Source organism: Papio anubis, chromosome 12 (genome assembly GCF_008728515.1).
Source record: "Papio anubis isolate 15944 chromosome 12, Panubis1.0, whole genome shotgun sequence".
NCBI classification, from domain to species: domain Eukaryota; kingdom Metazoa; phylum Chordata; class Mammalia; order Primates; family Cercopithecidae; genus Papio; species Papio anubis.
This window is the reverse complement of record NC_044987.1, coordinates 60,486,681-60,504,149: the sequence shown is the minus strand read 5'-3', so window position 1 is coordinate 60,504,149 and position 17,469 is coordinate 60,486,681. Positions and strand designations below refer to the sequence as shown.

Genomic DNA, 17,469 nt, shown 5'->3' with positions numbered 1-17,469 from the left:
ACAAGTGATGAAAGAGAAAAGCACTAATCAGGTAATCAATTTACCATTAGATTGTGAATTTAATTTAAAATAAAATGTCCCTAAAATCATCTCAGTACTTGGCACACTGACCCAAGATGTGGGGTAGGGGAGCATCCCTTACCACATTCTTTGTTTTCCTGGCAAATACTGGTGGAACAAGACAGCTGAGGATGTGTGAGATCTGACCAAGAACATATGACAGCTGTTTGTGCCAGTCACGTCTAAACCCATGGCTCTCAACTCCAGATCCAAAAACTATCCCCATGTTTTATACCTCCCACACCCAGCATTTAGGATTTCTTCCTCTATAATCTTGCTGGGTGCTGATCTTGGCAGGGCCATCTACTGGGGATAGGTGGTTTGAGGTCTCAGTGGTGGGCACTGGCTTGTTCTTTCCTCCTCTGCAGCTCCTCTCGCCGCCTCGACTGCTGTTCACTCATGCAATCCTTGAACGCCTGCACCTGTGGCTGGCATTGCCGCCAGTCCTGGTGCTGGGCCATGCACTCCTGCACTGCAAAGTGGGAGGCAGCACAGCCAGAGCGGGAGATCAGCTGGTCCAGCGGGTCCTCCTCCTCATCCTCCTTCTTCACCCGTTGGGTCCAGGTATGGCCTTGAGGGGCTGAGGTTGACATCCTGGGGATGGGGAGTCTATAGAACATTAACAGAGACAAGGTTAGAGTGGGGATATAATATGTAAGGTTCCTAGATTATAAATAGCACTGACCAGACTGCACCGTTTAGCCTGTTTATGTCTCCCGTGGGAGACTCTAAGCTTGCAGACAGATGCTTGTGTTTTGTTTTGTTTTGTTTTTTTAAGGGTGTCTTGCTTTGTTACCCAGGCTCACTGTAGCCTCCATCTTTAGGGATCAAGCAATCCTTCCACCTCAGTTCCTCCCCAGCCAGAGTAGCTGGGACTACAGGTGTGCACCACCACACTCAGCTAATTTTTTTGATTTTTTGATAGATACAAGGTTTTTCCATGTTGCTCAGCATGGTCTCAAAACCCTGGGCTGAAGCGATCCTCCTGCCTTGGCCTCCTGAAGTGCTGAGATTACAGGTGTGAGCCAACTGTGCCCAGCTGATGTTTGTCTTGATTTACCTTTGTGCCTCCAGCACTAGGCCTGGCTGAGAGCAGGCCTGCAAAGTGGTTTGAACTGAATGAGATAAACCATGTGAGAATGCTTGACATAACATTCAATAAGTTCAATGGATTTTGCTATTGGAATATTAATTAGGTGAAATGTCATCTTTTTAGATAAGCTATCTCTGATCTACCTAAAAAGAACTAAACTTTCAGCTAGGTACGATGGCTCAAACCTGTAATCCTAGCATTTTGGGAGGCTGAGGAAGGAAGATCCCTTGAGCCCAGGAGTTTGAGACTAGCCTGGGTTATGGCAAGACCTCATCTCTACAAAAAAATTTTAAAATGACTGGGTACGGTGGCTCACGCCTGTAATCCCAGCACTTTGGGAGACCGAGGTGGTTGGATTACCTGAGGTCGGGAGATCAAGACCAGCCTGACCAACATGGAGAAAGCCTGTCTCTACTAAAAATACAAAATCAGCCAGGCATCGTGGCGTATGCCTGTAATCCCAGCTACTCAGGAGGCTGAGGCAGGAGAATCGTTTGAACCCGGGAGGCGGAGGTTGTGATGAGCCGAGATCACACCACTGCACTCCAGCCTGGGGAACAAGAGCGAAACTCTGAGGCCTCAAAAAAAAAAAAAAAAAGAAAGAAAGAAAAAAAATTTAAAAATTAGCTGGGCATGGTGGCACACACTTGTAGTCCCAGGTTCTCAAGAGGCTGAAGAGGGAGAATCCCTTGAGCCCAGGAGTTGAAAGGCTGCAGTGAGCTATGATGCTGCCACTATACTCCAGCTTAGGTGACATGATGAGACCGTTTCAAATAAATAAATAACTGTTCTTCTTTTATCCTGCTAGTCTTATTCTATGCTGAAGAACAAAGTTTAAAAAGTGAAAGAGGCTGGATGTGGTGGCTCACACCTGTAATCCCAACACTTTGGGAGGCCGAGGCAAGTGGAGCACGAGGTCAGAAGTTCAAGACCAGCCTGGCCAAGCTGGTGAAACCCCATCTCCACTAAAAATATAAAAATTAGGTGGGCACGATGGCAGGTGCCTGTAATCCCAGCTACTTGGGAGGCTGAAGCAGGAGAATCGCTTTAATCCAGGGGACAGAGGTTGCAGTGAGCCAAAGATTGCACCACTGCACTCCAGCCTGGGCGACAGAGTGAGACTCCGTCTCCAAAACAAACAAACAAAAAAACAAAGTGAAAGGGTGCCCAAATATGGGTAGGTTTTGGCACATGGGAAGGATAGAAAGAGCTCAGTGTGGCTGTAGCATACACCATGCAGAAACCTGGCCTCTGCATCTATAAGGTGAGATGGCTTTGTAAACTATACAAAAATGTGAGATGTATTTATTTGCCCAAACTGTCATGCCCATCTGCATCAGAACACTCAGCAGAAAGCAGCATACAGAAGGAACTTAAGATCTGAAGAGAAATGACTTCAACCTTTGCAAAAATTTCACCATGATGGGCTGTAAAGAAACTAGAAGGACTCCTTATTACCTTTACTGTGTCTCTCATTCACTCAACCAATGATTAAGTACCTATCATGTACCAGGCACTATGCTAGTGCTGAGGATTCAAGAGTGTCTAAGTCAGTTAAGTTCCTGGCTTCATGGAGTTTACAACCTAGACAAGGAGAGAGGGCAGTTTAGTATGCAGTGTATAGATAGCGAAGACTGGGACCACAGTGGAGGGATACCTAATCCAGACAAGGGCAGGAATAGCAGGGAAGGCTTCCTAGAGGAAGTGATTTCCAAGCTGAAACTTGACATATGGAACAAAAGTTAGCCAGAGATGGGAAAACTATTTTTGGTCAATGGAAGAGCAGGTGGTTGAGATAGAATCTGATACATGAGAGAAAAAAAAAAAAAGTTCAGTGATGGGAAAATAGAGTATCAGAACAAGACAATATTAAACTGGTGGGCTTTGTAGGACATAGTAGGGAATTTAAGGCTTTTTATTCTGAGGGCAATGGGGAAGTCACAAGAGGGAGTCAGGCACTTTACACAACTCATTTGCCTTGGAGGCAGTATAACTTAAGCAGGAGGGGGAAAATGGGCTTTGAAACAGACTCGGACCTAGCTTTGTCACTGCCTCATTTGGTGTCCTTGGACACGTCATTTGATAACCTCTCTGGAAACACAGAGATGAAGCTGGGTGCCATGGCTCACGCCTGTAATCCCAGCACTTTGGGAGACTGAGGCTGCAGGATGGTTTGCGCCCAGCCTGGGCAACACTGCGAGCCGTGATCATGCCACTGCATCCCAGCCTGGGTGACAGCGGGAGACCCTGCCTCAAAAAAAAAAAAAAAAGATAAGGTTTATAAGGAGGCTAGTACGTCTAAAGAGTTCAATAAATGATAGTTCTCTCTTCCTAAACAGGCCAGCAGCAAATAATTTAGAGAAAGAACAGTGGAATTGAAAGTGCCTTGGATCCTAAACCAAGAGATCCGTATTCGAATCCCAGCACTACGCCTTACTATGTAAACTTTTTCATTTTAGTTTCCCCATTAATAATATTTAATTCGCACAATAGAATGAAGATTAACGAATGAAAAGTGCTTGGGCTACAACAGGACTCAGTAAATGCTACTGTACTCTCCTCTCACCACCTTCTGGCTTCAGTCTCCGGAGTAAAATGAGGACGACCCCTGCTCAGAGATCAGGGTAGGCTAGATGGTTGGCAGCTGGATCGTGGAGGCTGGCCTAAACTAGGAAGTCATGGAAAGGATCTTAAAGCAGAAAAATGCTGGCAGCCACGAGGCCTGAAATGCCTCAGGGGCATCGCGGACTTTGAACTTTGAGGACGCATGCGCGCGCGCGGCCGCTAATCGCTGCACCTTTGGGCCCGCAACGCCTTCTGAAGAACGCGGTATGCGATGCTCACCGAATAGGTGGGAGAAGAGGGCCCGAACACACGCTCCTACGCAGCGGCTTGAGCTTCGCGGGCGGTTGAGGGTCCTCTGTCCATCCTTCCGGGAACCAGCCCCTCGTGTGGAGCGCGCACACGGAAGGGGCGGGGAACGTGAAAAAGGCCCGTTTTCATTGGTGGCCTCTCGGTGTTGAGCCCACCCTCTGTCCTCGCCGCAGCCTTCTCGGGGACCCACTTCCGGGAAGGGGCGGAAGAGGTGGGCTGGTGGAGGCGGGGTCGAGATGGCGGCGCCTTTGAGGATTCAGAGCGACTGGGCGCAAGCCCTAAGGTGAATCCAGGCCCAGAACAGAGTCAGAGGAGGAGGGTAGTGGATGTTGCTTTTGCGTCAAGGAGAGCCATGCCTGGTCCAGGATATCAATAGGGGTTACTTCATCAATTGTTGAGGGATATGGAGGGAACAGGGTCCGGAAAAAGAAGTCTCAAACCCGTATGGTCATTCTCTGAAAAGCTATCCCCAGGCCAAGGGAGCACATGAGTTGTGTGATCCCCGCGTCAGAATTAGTATCAGTGAGTTGGAGAAAGACAGGGATACTGGAAGGCAGGAAGGCTCTTGGCCAAGCAGTCATTTAGCAAATATTGATTAGTCGTCAGTTATTTCCAGAAGTCCCTGTACTCACCACCACTTTGTGCATGTGATGGAACCTTTGTATTCTCCTAGGCCCCTAATGCTATATTGGGCATACTGGACGATACTATTAAGGAAACTAACACTATGTCCAGGCCCAGTACTGGATGCTTGGTGGAGCTCAGATGTATACTCTAAATATAAGTGATGGTTCCTGCTCTTAAGAAGCTGACATCCAAGCCGGGTGCGGTGGCTCACGCCTGTAATCCCAGCACTTTGGAAAACTGAGATTGGTGGATCATTTGAGGTCAGAAGTTCAAGACCAGCCTGACCAACATGGTGAAACCCTGTCTTTACTAAAAATACAGAAATTAGCCGGGTGTGGGAGTGGGCACCTATAATCCCAGCTACTCGGGAGGCTGAGGCAGGAGAATCGGTTGAACCCAGGAGGTGGAGGTTGCAGTGAGCTGAGATTGCACCACTGCACTCCAGCCTGTGTGACAGAGCGATACTCATCTCAAAAAAAAAGAAAAGCTGAAATCTTAAGTAGGAATACACAGCCAACTATTCATTCATAAAACGTTTATTGATCTTATACTGTGCCAGTTGTTTCTCTAGGAATCAGGATGGATATAGCAGTGCCGTATTTGTCAACTGCTACTGCTAATAAGGGTTTTTCAAATTGAAACAATGGTGAAGATGAATGAAACAGCCTTCTGCATTTAAGAAATTTTCACCTTACTAAATTTATACCTTACTTAATTTAGGTGGGCTAAAATACAGACTAGTTGCTAGTACACAGAATGTGATAAGTAGTAAAGAACAATAACATGAAGTTCCACTAGGTACCTATGAGAAAGTACAGCACCAGAATCAGAAGGCTTAACTTGCCCAAGATCATGCATCTCGTCAAATGATAGAGGGTTACTGTCAACCTAGATGTTTCTGTCTTAAAAGCATAGACCCTTTCCATTAGACCCTAAAAGTGCTAGGGTGAAGAGATCAGGATTTGGATGATTGGGCAGGTGCCGAAATAATAAAAGGAATCTTGTTTGGTTATTGTGAGAGTTAATGATTGTATATGGAAAGTGCTTAGCACAGGGCTTGGTTTACAATAATCCTGATAAATATCTAATTAGATAACCTTGATTTTTCAAAGTGAGCTCACTGTTGATGGATGAGCATTAATTTAACCAACAGATATCTATTCATTAAATAGTTAATCCACAAATACTTCTTGAACAAATAAAGTTTGTGTGTCTTAGAATGATCTATACCTGATGAAAGGTTGAACTAGCTCATGTCTAAGTACTGTGACCAAACTGGAGGTTACATGACCTTCTTTCTTCCCTTGTAACTATGGGATCCTGTTCAACTTTGGGTGAGCCTAATTAAGCTTTTGTCTTTCTTCATAGGAAGGATGAAGGGGAGGCCTGGCTGAGCTGTCATCCCCCAGGTAATACCCTATATGCTGTCACTTTAAAGAAGAAGGATTATTATCCTTAAAAGAAAGCTTCCTATTTTCTCTTGGCCCAGCCTCCTTATATAATACTCATAGTCTGCAAATATGCTTGACCAGTCGGTACTGTATAGCTAACACCCCAACTCCTCCATTCCAAGGGAAGGCCTTCAGATTGATTTTCCATTTGAAAGCCACAGACTTATTCATGGAGACATTGTTGATGCATCTTAATTAATCACTTACCCTGTGCTGTTGTATTCTAAGCACTTCTGCAGCTTTAACTGGGACCTTCTTGATGATAATTTCTAGATCTATAGCTCCAGCCCTGACTTCTGCATGTTCAAACAGAGATTGATTAGTTGTTTGCTGGAGATTCTGCTTAAAGGTCTCACTGTCACCTTAAGTTACTTGACTTACTGAAGTCCAAAACCAAGCTGAGTACATTTGTTGTCAAGTGAGTTCTCTTTCTTGATTTTCTCATTTCTTAAGTTACCATCATTTTTCTAGGCACCAGAGTGAAAAACCTAGTTATTTGACCCTGCCATATCCAGGAAGCTCCCAAGTCTTATCAGTTTTTCTTTTGAATAACACTCTTTATTTCATTCACAGGATTCTTTTCAAATTGGTAACCAATGTGGTACCATTCTAAAACAAATCAACCTTCCTTCTAAATTCTGTGAGAAAGTTTTGTTTTGCTGATTATCTTTCATTTCAAATGCTACTGATATATTGTATTTCTATGACAAATAAAGTTTTGGCCAGGCACAGTGGCTCACACCTATAATCCTAGCACTTTGGGAAGCTGAGGCAGGAGGATCACTTGAGCCCAGGAGTTCGAGACCAGCCTGGGAAACAAAGTGAGACGCCCATCTCTATAAAAAATAATAAAAAAAAAAAATAGGCATAGTGGCATGCTTGTATAGTCCCAGCTACTTGGCAGGCTGAGATAGGAGGATCTGTTGAGCCCAGGAGGTTGAGGCTGCAGTGAGTTACAATTGAACCATTGCACTCTTGCCGGAGTGACAGAGTGAGACCCCATCATTAAAAAAAAAAAAAAAGATTATTGTTTATATTAGTGGAATAAAGGACTGACTTTATAGTGTTGTGACTTGCCAATCATCTTAAAGTATAAGGCCAGATGTGGTGGCTCACACCTATCATCCACCATTCTGGGAGGCCAAGATGGAGGATTGCTTGAGACCAGCTTGGGGAACATAGGGAGACCTCGTGTCTACAGCAAATAAAACTAGCTGGGCATGGTGTTGGGTGTCTGTAGTCCCAGCTACTCAAGAGGCAGAGGTGGGAGGATTGCTCAAGTCCAACAAGTCAAGGCTGCAGTGAGCTGTGATCATGCTACTGGATCTCCTACCCTGATCGGGTAGCCGTGATCATGCTACGTGATCTCCTACCCTGGACCAGAAAGTGAGACCCTGTCTCTAAAAAAAGAAACACACACACAAATATACAAATATATATATACACACACATACATACACATATATACATATATATATATGTAACATAAAAATTCAAGGACAATATTGTATTTTATTTTAACTATTTTATTGTGCTTAATTATGTTCAAAAATCCTATTCTAACTGCTTGAGCTAGGATTGTGCCACTGTACTCCAGCCTGAGAGACAGAGCGAAACCCTGTCTCAATTAAAAAATAAAAATAAAAAAAATTTAAAAGCTGGGCACAGTGGCTCTACTAAAAAGAAATACAAAAAATTAGCCAAGCATTGTGGCGGGTGCCTGTAGTCCCAGCTACTCGTGAGCCTGAGGCAGGAGAATGGCATGAACCCGGGAGGCAGAGCTTGCAGTGAGCCGAGATCATGCCACTGCATTCTAGCCTAGTCGACTGAGCAAGACTCCGTCTCAAAAAAAAAAAAAAAATAAAAAAAAAGCTGGGCACGGTGGCTCACGCCTGTTATCCCAGCACTTTAGGAAGCCATGGTGAGCGGATCACCTGAGGTCAGGAGTTTGAGACCAGCCTGGCTAACATAAAACCCCGTTTCTACTAAAAATACAAAAAATTAGCCGGGCATGGTGGTGCTGCCTGTAATCCTAGCTACTCAGGAGGCTGAGGCAGGAGAATCGCTTAAACCCATGAGGTGGAGGTTGCAGTGAGTGGAGATCGCGCCATTGCATTCCAGCCTGGGTAACAAGAGTGAAACTCCGTCTCAAAAATAAATAAATAAATAAATAAAAGTAAAAAAAAAAATACACAAAAGACCTACATTTTATTTTAACTAAAATATATAAACATACATTAAAATTCACCATCTCTTCATTAGTCCACTGATTATTACAAGGACCTTGGCTTTCTTATAATAAACCATAACCGAAAGGCACAGTTTCTTTAAAGCAAGGCAAATCTTTACTTACGCTAAAAAAGCAATCTAAGAGCAAAATGTCAACTGGGGTTTATATTTTTTTAGATCTTTTCCCTAACATTTTGCATTTATCTTGCCCATACATACTATTAAAGCAGTTTTTTAAAACAGAGTCTTGCTCTGTCACCCAGGCTGGAATGCAGTGGCATGATCTCGGCTCACTGCAACCTCCAGTCCCGGGTTGAAGCGATTCTCGTGCCTCAGCCTCCTGAATAGCTGGAACTACAGGTGCATGTTACCATGCCCAGCTAATTTTTGTATTTTTAGTAGAGACGGGATGTCACCATGTTGGCCAGGCTGGTCTTGAACTCCTGACCTCAAGTGATCCTCCTGCCTTGGCCTCCCAAAGTGCTGGGATTATAGGCATGAGCCACTGCCCCTGGCCTAAAACAGTTTTTAAAAAAATTATCAAGTCTTTACAAAGCAACAAACTTAGTTTTGTTTTGTTTTTAATTACCAAGCTACCTTCAACAACCAAGGAGTTTTTTTTTTGTTTGTTTGTTTTTGAGATGGAGTCTCACTCTGTTGCCCAGGCTGGAGTGCAGTGGCGCAGTCTCGGCTCACTGCAACCTCCGCCTGCCAGGTTCAAGTGATTCTCCAGCTTCAGCCTCCCAAGTAGCTGGAACTACAGGCGTGTGCCGCCATGCCTGGCTAATTTTTTTGTTTTTTTTTTTTGTTTTTTTTTTTGAGACGGAGTTTCGTTCTTGTTGTCCAGGCTGGAGGCTGGAGTGCAATGGCACAATCTTGGCTCACTGCAACCTCCACCTCCCAGATTCAAGCAATTCTCCTGCCTCAGCCTCCCGAGTAGCTGGGATTACAAGCATGTGCCACCATGCCTGGCTAATTTTGTATGTTTTTTTTTTTTTAACAGAGACACGGTTTCTCCATGTTGGTCAGGCTGGTCTCGAACTCCCAACCTCAGGTGATCCATCCACCTCAACCTCCCAAAGTGCTGGGGTTACAGGCATGAGCCACCGCGCCCGGCAATTTTTTGTATTTTTAGTAGAGACGGGGTTTCACTGTGTTAGTCAGGATGGTCTCCATCTCCTGATCTTGTGATCCACTCACTGTGGCCTCCCAAAGTGCTGGGATTACAGGTGTGAGCCACCGCACCCGCACTTTTTTTTTCTTTTTTGAGGGTAACTTGTAGGCTCAGTTTTCTTTATGAATTGGAGTTAATGATGTCTCTTAAGGAGGAGGATGGTTTTTGTTTCTGTGTGTGTTTATTTTTATTTTTATATATTATTTATTTATTTATTTATTTTTGAGTTGGAGTTTCGCTCTTGTCGCCCAGGCTGGAGTGCAGTGGTGTGGTCTTGGCTCACTGCAACCTCCGCCTCCTGGGTTCAAGCAATTCTTCTGCCTCGGCCTCCCAAGTAGCTGGGATTGCAGGCATGTGCCACCACGCCTGGCTAATTTTTTTGTTTTGTTTTTTTTTTGAGATGGAGTCTCGCTCTGTCGCCTAGGCTGGAGTGCAGTGGCACAATCTTGGCTCACTGCAAGCTCCACCTTCCGGGTTCATGCCATTCTCCTGCCTCAGCCTCCTGAGTAGCTGGGACTACAGGTACCCGCCACCATGCCCAGCTAGTTTTTTTGTATTTTTGGTAGAGACAGGGTTTTACTGTGTTAGGCAGGATGGTCTCGAACTCCTGACCTTGTGATCCACCCACCTCGGCCTCCCAAAGTGCTGGGATTACAGACGTACTGTGCCTGGCCTATTCTTATTTTTTTGAGACAGGGTCTTGCCCTGTTGCTCAGGCTGGAGTAGAGTTACATGGTTATGGGTCACTGCAGCCTTGATCTCCTGGGTTCAAGAGATCCTCCCACCTAAGCCTCCTGAGTAGCTGGGACCACAGCCATGCACCACCATACCCGGCTAATTTTGTAAATTTTTTGTGGAGACAAGGTCTCACTATGTTGCCCAGGCTGGTCTTGAACTTCTGTGTTTATTTTTTAATGCATGGGGTCTCACTGTGTTTCCCAGGTGCTGAATTTGAACTCCTGTGCTCAAGTGATCCTTTCTCAGCCTCCCAAGTAGCTGAGACTCTAGGTGTGATCCACCATCTTGTTTCTTGTTTTTGTTTTTAAATAACAGCTTTATTGAGATAAAAATGTGTGCTATCTATGTGCTAGTTGCTTTACATATATTATTTCTAGTATCACTCCCCCGCAAAAAAAAGTCTATACCTGTTAACAGTCACTTTCCACCCCCCAATCCTAGCAACCACTAGTTTACTTTCTATCTCTATGGTTTTGCCTACTTTGGACATTTCACATAAATGGAATCATAAAATACGTGGCCTTTTGTGTGACTTCTTTCACTTAGCATAATGTTTCTTTTTTTTTTTTTGAGAGTCTTACTCTGTTGTCTAGGCTGAAGTATAATGACGCAATCTCAGCTCCTCATTGCAACCTTCACCTCCCGGATTCAAGTGATTTTTGTGCCTCAGCTTCCTGAGTAGCTGGGATTACAGGCACCTGCCACCACACCCGGGTAATTTTTGTATTTTTAGTAGAGACGAATGAGGTTTCGGCATGTTGGCCAGGCTGGTCTTGAACTCTTGGCCTCAAGTGATCTACCCACCTCGGCCTCCCAAAGTGCTGGGATTACAGGCAACTTAGTACAATGTTTCTATTTGTTGTTTTTATCAGTACTTCATTCCTTTTTGTGGCCCAGTAATACTCTGTTGTATGGATACACTATAATTTGTTTATCCATTCATCAATTGACGGACATTTATTTCTAGGTTTTGGCTATTATGAGGGAAGGAGATTTTGATGGCAGGATAGATGGCATGAGAACCGGCTGCTGTGGGGAATGGGAGAGGTGAAAGGATTACAAAACTGCTGAGTTTAGAAACATGAATTGTATTGGTGACAATTGGCAGTTGTGTCCTTTTCTGGAGCAGTGCTTAGCAGCCTGCATGTAGGAATGTAGAAGGTGAGTGGTTGGACTGATCCCAGTTCTGCTATTATATAGAGAAAACCAAGGCTGAGGTCATTTTAGTGACTTCACAAATGCAGAGAAGTCAGCTGGGCAGGGTAACTCACCCTGTAATCCTACCACTTTGGGAGGCTGAGGCAGAAGGATTGCTTGAGCCCAGTAGTTCGAGACCAGTCTGGGCAACAGTCTCTACTAAAAATAAAAAAAAAATAAAAATAAAAAATTGGCTGGGCGTAGTGGCTTACGCTTGTAATCCCAGCACTTTGGGAGGCTGAGGCGGGTGGATCACGAGGTCAGGAGATCGAGACCATCCTGGCTAACACGGTGAAACCCCTTCTCTGCTAAAAAAAAATGCAAAAAATTAGCTGGGTGTGGTGGCGGGCGCCTGTAGTCCCAGCTACTTGGGAGGCTGAGGCAGGAGAATGGCGTGAACCCAGGAGGCGGAGCTTGCAGTGAGCCGAGATCGCGCCACTGCACTCCAGCCTGGGTGACTGAGCGAGACTCCGTCTCAAAAAAAAAAAAAAAAAAAAAAGTTGGGCATGGTGGCATGCAGGCTACTCAGGAAGCTGAGGTGGGAGAATCACTTGATTCCAGGAGACAGAGGCTGCAGTGAACCATGATCATGCCACTGCACTCCAGCCTGGGTGACAGAGTGAGACCCTGTCTCACATATTTAAAAAATACATATATATACACATCCACAAATGTAGAGAAGTCATTGAGTGATTGGTCGAAATGATGCACCATGAGGGCCAGACTTCTTAAGGCAGTTGGTAAACACAGTAGGGAATTATGGAGTGGGATAAAAAGTGAAGTTCCTTGAGTTCTGTTTTTGTGGCATCTTTCTGAAATAGTGCTTCATGATACTTCCCTGTGAAAAGCATCTTTACTAGGTCTTCTATAGGCCAAACTTCTACCCTAGACTTGAGTTTCTCTGGGATTTATCCCTTAAGTATCATTTCCATGACTGCTATTACCAAACTGGTGTATTAATTGATGACGCCTTCCCTCTTGTTTTTTTTTTTCTTTTATTATTTTTTTTTGAGATGGTGTCTCACTCTGTCACCCATACTGGAGTGCAATGGCGTGGTCTCAGCTCACTGCAACCTCCGCCTCCCAGGTTCAAGCGATTCTTCTGCCTCAGCCTCCTGAGTATCGTAGCTGGGACTACAGGCGCATGCCACCAAACCTGGCTAATTTTTGTATTTTTAGTAGAGATGAGGTTTCACTGTGTTGGCCAGGCTGGTCTTGAACTCCTGATGTTGTGATCCACCCACCTTGAGCTCCCAAAGTGATGAGATTACAGGCGTGAGCCACCATGCCCAGCCGACTTTCTTTCATTCTTGATATGCTCCTCCTTAATTTGGAGTTTTCTTTCCCTTATTTTCTTCCTAGCCAGCTCCTATCTTTCTTTGAGGATCCTACGCAAGTCCTATACTCTCTAGAAAGCGCTCCCGGCCAGACGTGGTGGCTTACGCCTGTAATCCCAACACTTTGGGAGGCTGAGGTGGGTGATCACCTGAGGGGAGGAGCTCGAGACCAGCCTGGCCAATCTGGTGAAACCCCATCTCTGCTAAAAATACAAAAATTAGCCAGATGTGGTGGCAGGCGCCTGTAATCCCAGCTACTTGGGAGGCTGAGGCATGAGAACTGCTTGAACCCAGGAGGTGGAGGTTGCAGTGAGCTGAGATCGCGCCATTACACTCCAACCTGGGCGACACTAATGAAACTCCATCTCAAAAAAAAAGCCCTCCCACTCTTATGTGAATCCATGGTGATTTCTACTTCTCTCTTCTGTAACTTCAGTTTGGTTTGACATTTATTTACTGAATAATAAATGAATGTAGCACCCTGGTAGACTCAAGGACTTCACAGTCTGTTGGGCAAGTCAGGCATGTAAACAGTGTGTTATATGGGCTGTTTTGGACATGAATATATAAGGTGTAGAAGAAGAATGGAAACAGTTTTTAACTTCATTTTATCATCTGCGTGTGCTTATGTGTAGGATAATATCTTACTTGGCCCATATCTCTGCAAAATCAGTATTCTACTTAGGCAAATTTTACAGGTTACTGAAGCTTAATTCTTTACTGTGTATTATGTGTATATACTGTGGATAAATACATGTATGCATATTGATCTTCACCTTTCATCCTGGAAGAATTACATTTCACAGCCAGTTACATCAGGTTGAGATCACTCTAGCAGCCCTCTCTACAAATGCTGTATCAAATCACTAAATCTTTGTTCTTTTTTAGTCTTGAAAATGTGTTTTAGTCAGGTCGGGTGCAGTGGCCCACACCTGTAATCCCAGCACTTTGGGAGGCCGAGGCGGGCGGATCACGAGGTCAGGAGATTGAGACCATCCTGGCTAACACGGTGAAACCCCATCTCTACTAAAAATATAAAAAATTAGCTGGGTGTGGTTGCAGGTGCCTATAGTCCCAGCTACTCAGGAGGTTGAGGCAGGAGAATGGCGTGAACCCAGGAGGCGGAGGTTGCAGTGAGCCGGATCGCGCCACTGCACTCCAGCCTAGGTGACAGAGCGAGACTCCATCTCAGACAAAAAAAAAAAAAAAAAAATAGAATATGTATTTTAGTCTTGAAAGTGTATTCCCTTTCAAATTAGAGTTGCCTAGTGCTATAGTTTGGATATTTGACCCCTCCAAATCTCATGTTGAAATTTAATCCTCAGTGTTGGAGGTAGGGCCTAACGCGGGGGGGTGTTTTAGGTCATGGGGGCAGACGCCTCATGAATAGATTAATGTCCTCCCTGGGGAGTGAGAGTGACTGAGTTCTCACTCTGTTCTTTCCTGAGAAAGCTGATTGTAAAAAAGATCCTGGTATCTCCCTCCTCTCTCTTACTTCCTCTCTCACCATGTGATCTCTGCACACACTGGCTCCCTTCTCCTTCTGCCATGCGTGGAAGCAGCCTGAGGCTCTCATCAGAAGCAGATGCTGGTGCCATACTTGTACAGTCTACAGAACCGTGAGCCAAATAAACCTCTTTTCTCTGTAAATTACCCAGCCTCAGGTATTCCTTTATAGCAACACTAAACAGACTAAGACACCTAATCTAATTCTCTTTTTACTTCACCTGACTTTTAACACAGGTACCTGTTTTTCTTTCATGGGCCAATTTCATGGGTTTACTATTTATACAGATGCCTGAATTGGGTCTTCAAAGAGAAAAATATTAAATTTTTCTTATTTTTTGAGACATGCTTTTTTTGTACCATATAGGGAAACCGTCTTTGTATGGCAGCCTAACATGTCAAGGAATTGGCCTAGATGGCATCCCAGAGGTTACAGCTTCAGAAGGATTTATTGTGAATGAAATAAACAAGGTATGTTTTTATATCTTCTAGATGGCACGATATTTAAAACTATGGTAGTACCCATACATCTACTTTAGATATTTATACGATTATCGTGTATCTCCACTTCATTTATATGAGAATCATAGTTTTTGCTGCCTGTGTTAATAGTTTTCTTTTTCTCGTGTAGTTACATATACTTTTAAGTGCCATCAAACTTCCTCTTACTTCCCTTATATCAGTTCTGATAATGCAAGATGTATGTGTAATTTAAATTTTTCTAGTAGCCACATTATATAGAGATAAAAGTAAATGATGAAATTGATTTTTGTTTTGTTTTGTTTTTTGAGATGGAGTCCTGCTCTGTCACCCAGGCTGGAGTGCAATGGCACGATATTGGCTCACTGCAACTGCTGCCTCCCGGGTTCAAGCAATTCTCCTGCCTCAGCCTCCTTAGTAGCTGGGGTTACAGGCACCCGCCACCACGCCCAGCTAATTTTTGCATTTTTAGTAGAGATGGGGTTTCATCATGTTGGCCAGGCTGGTCTTGGAACTCCTGACCTCGTGATCCTGCCTGTCTTGTACTCAAAGTGCTGCTGAGATTACAGGCTGACTGCAGCCAAAATTGATTTTAATAATATGTTGATCTAACTGGTATACCTAAAACATTATTCAACCTATAAATACTACTAAAATTATTAGAGAGAGATTTTGCATTTATTTTCTTCCCAGTAAGTCTTCAAAATGCCATGTATATTTTACTTTTTACAGCCCTAGTTCAGACTCTAATTTTATGAAATAGCAGTCTGTATTTAGTTTTATAAAATTTACAGTTAGAAACATATGCCTATATCCAAGTAGTTCTCAGTTGCACAGTATGGCTGTTACCTACTACACTGAACAATGCCAGCCTTATAATCCATATCTGTTGGGCCAGCCAGTGAAGAGTCTGTTAATAGTATAACAGTTTCTTGTTTGTCTTTGAGGTGGTATATGGGTAAACCAAAGCATTGTTAGTTGCACCATGATTTACCTCTCCTGCTAATTCTGACTGCTGCAGTTAGTATACTCCTGATGAATGATTCCCTAAAGATTGGACCAACCTTTGTGTAATTAAACTTTTTAGTTATATAAAAAATACTTTTGGATGCTCTTACAAGAATAGAGAATACTTCATTTTCATAAGATTTAGCAAATGTTCATTTCATTCCCTAAGGTGAGATGATTCACCCAAAGAGTAGGACCAGCCTTTGTTTCATTTCCTTTTGTGTAATTAAACTTTTAGTTATAAAAAATATTTTGGGAGCTAGGCAGTGGCTCAAGCCTGTAATCCATGCTGGGAGGCGAAGGCAGGCGGATCAGGAATCAGGAGATGAGACCATCCTGGCAACATGGTGAAACCCGTCTCTAAAAATACAAAAAAACTAGGCCCGAGGTGGCAGGCACAAGCTTCTCTGGAGGCAGAGGCAAGAGGCTCTGGCGGCGTAAACCCGGGGAGGCCCGGAGCTTGCAGTAGGCTGAGGATAAGCGCCTGCACTCCAGCCTGGGCGACAGAGTGGGAACTCGTCTCAAAAAAAAAAAAAAAGGCTGAGGCCTTGTGATGGCTCAAGCCTGTATCCCAGCACTTTGGAGGCCGAGGCAGGAAGCGGATCTAAGGTCAGGAGGTGAGACCATCCTGGCTGTGGTGAAACCCGTCTCTGCACTAAAATACAAAAACTAGCGGAGGGTAAGCCTGTAATTCTTCTCTGGGAGGCTGAGGCAGAGGAGAATGGGGCGTGAACCCGGGAGAGGCGGAGGCTTGCGGTGAGCTGAGATCCGGCCACTGCACTCCAGCCTGGGCGACAGGCGAGACTCGTCTCAAAAGCAGCCACCCCGGTATACTAACAGAATAGAGAATACTTTGTTTTTTTACGTGATGTTCATTTCATTACTCTCTTTGGGCCAGGTAATAGGCTACACATGTTATTATATATATTTTCATATTTTGTTTTCATAAACAGCTATGGGTATATATAGGTGTCAGAGATCTAAGTCTTGGTAATTCTGACACTTATTAGCTATGTGATTTTGGACAAATAACTTAGTTCTCTGGGTCTCAGTTTCCTCATCAATAAAGCTGAGATCATAATCTACCTCCTAGAATGGTTAATGGGGAATGAGACTGCACGTGGATGAATCTATAAAATACTACAAAAGTTAGTTTTGGTTGTTTTACCATGACAATCCTGTGGGATTGGCATTTTAAATTTCCATTTTGCAGATAGGCAAACAAACTCAGAGAGGTTAATTAATCTCTAATAATCAAAGACAGACTGTATGCTGGCATTGAAACCCAGTTCTGTTGATTCCAAGTTTAGCACTACCATGCAAGCCTACGTTTTTCTCAGGTGTTTTTGCACAGCCTGGGTGCTGACTTCTTTCTTCCCTTCATACTCAGACCTGGATACAGTCCTTATCACTTCAAACATGATTGCTAATTTTTGCTGTGAACCTGCTGGGTGGGTTCAGACAGTAAGTGCTTATAGTTGAACATTCGTTTCCTAACTGCCATGAGTCACTTTGCTATTTGATATTGCTACATTGTTCTCTTAAACAGTATATCTGTCATTGTGCTTAAATGTCTAACCCTGGAGGATAAAAATGTTTGACTTAGAATTTTATCTTAGTGCAGCATACTCACATTTTTTCCACTTGAATTTTGTCTGTTCTGATCTCTCTTGCAGTTTTTCTTTAAAATATTTT

At 43.9% G+C, this 17,469-nt stretch overlaps 2 protein-coding genes across 5 annotated transcripts in view; one reads left to right on the top strand and one right to left on the bottom strand.

The window, feature by feature from the left end:
- Nucleotides 1-32: 32 nt before the first annotated feature.
- LOC116269725 (cytochrome c oxidase assembly factor 4 homolog, mitochondrial) lies at nucleotides 33-4,177 on the bottom strand. The gene is made up of 2 exons (XM_031653151.1): nucleotides 3,998-4,177; nucleotides 33-669 (listed from the first exon to the last, which is right to left on the bottom strand). Exon 2 carries the CDS (start codon nucleotides 651-653, stop codon nucleotides 390-392), a length of 264 nt encoding a protein of 87 aa, XP_031509011.1. The 5' UTR covers nucleotides 654-669; nucleotides 3,998-4,177; the 3' UTR covers nucleotides 33-389.
- Nucleotides 4,178-4,209: 32 nt separating this feature from the next.
- The window catches only part of PAAF1 (proteasomal ATPase associated factor 1), a 51,339-nt gene continuing 38,079 nt past the window's right edge, over nucleotides 4,210-17,469 (top strand). The window contains exons 1-3 of one of the 4 annotated variants that reach the window (XM_031653147.1): nucleotides 4,210-4,310; nucleotides 6,023-6,063; nucleotides 14,654-14,757. In XM_031653147.1, the coding sequence (XP_031509007.1) occupies nucleotides 4,264-4,310; nucleotides 6,023-6,063; nucleotides 14,654-14,757 (192 nt within the window). In that variant the 5' untranslated portion in view covers nucleotides 4,210-4,263. Of the gene's footprint in view, nucleotides 4,311-6,022; nucleotides 6,064-14,647; nucleotides 14,758-16,964; nucleotides 17,239-17,469 lie in introns of those variants that run through there. The other 3 variants (XM_031653148.1, XM_031653149.1, XM_031653146.1) reach the window with 3 other exon arrangements.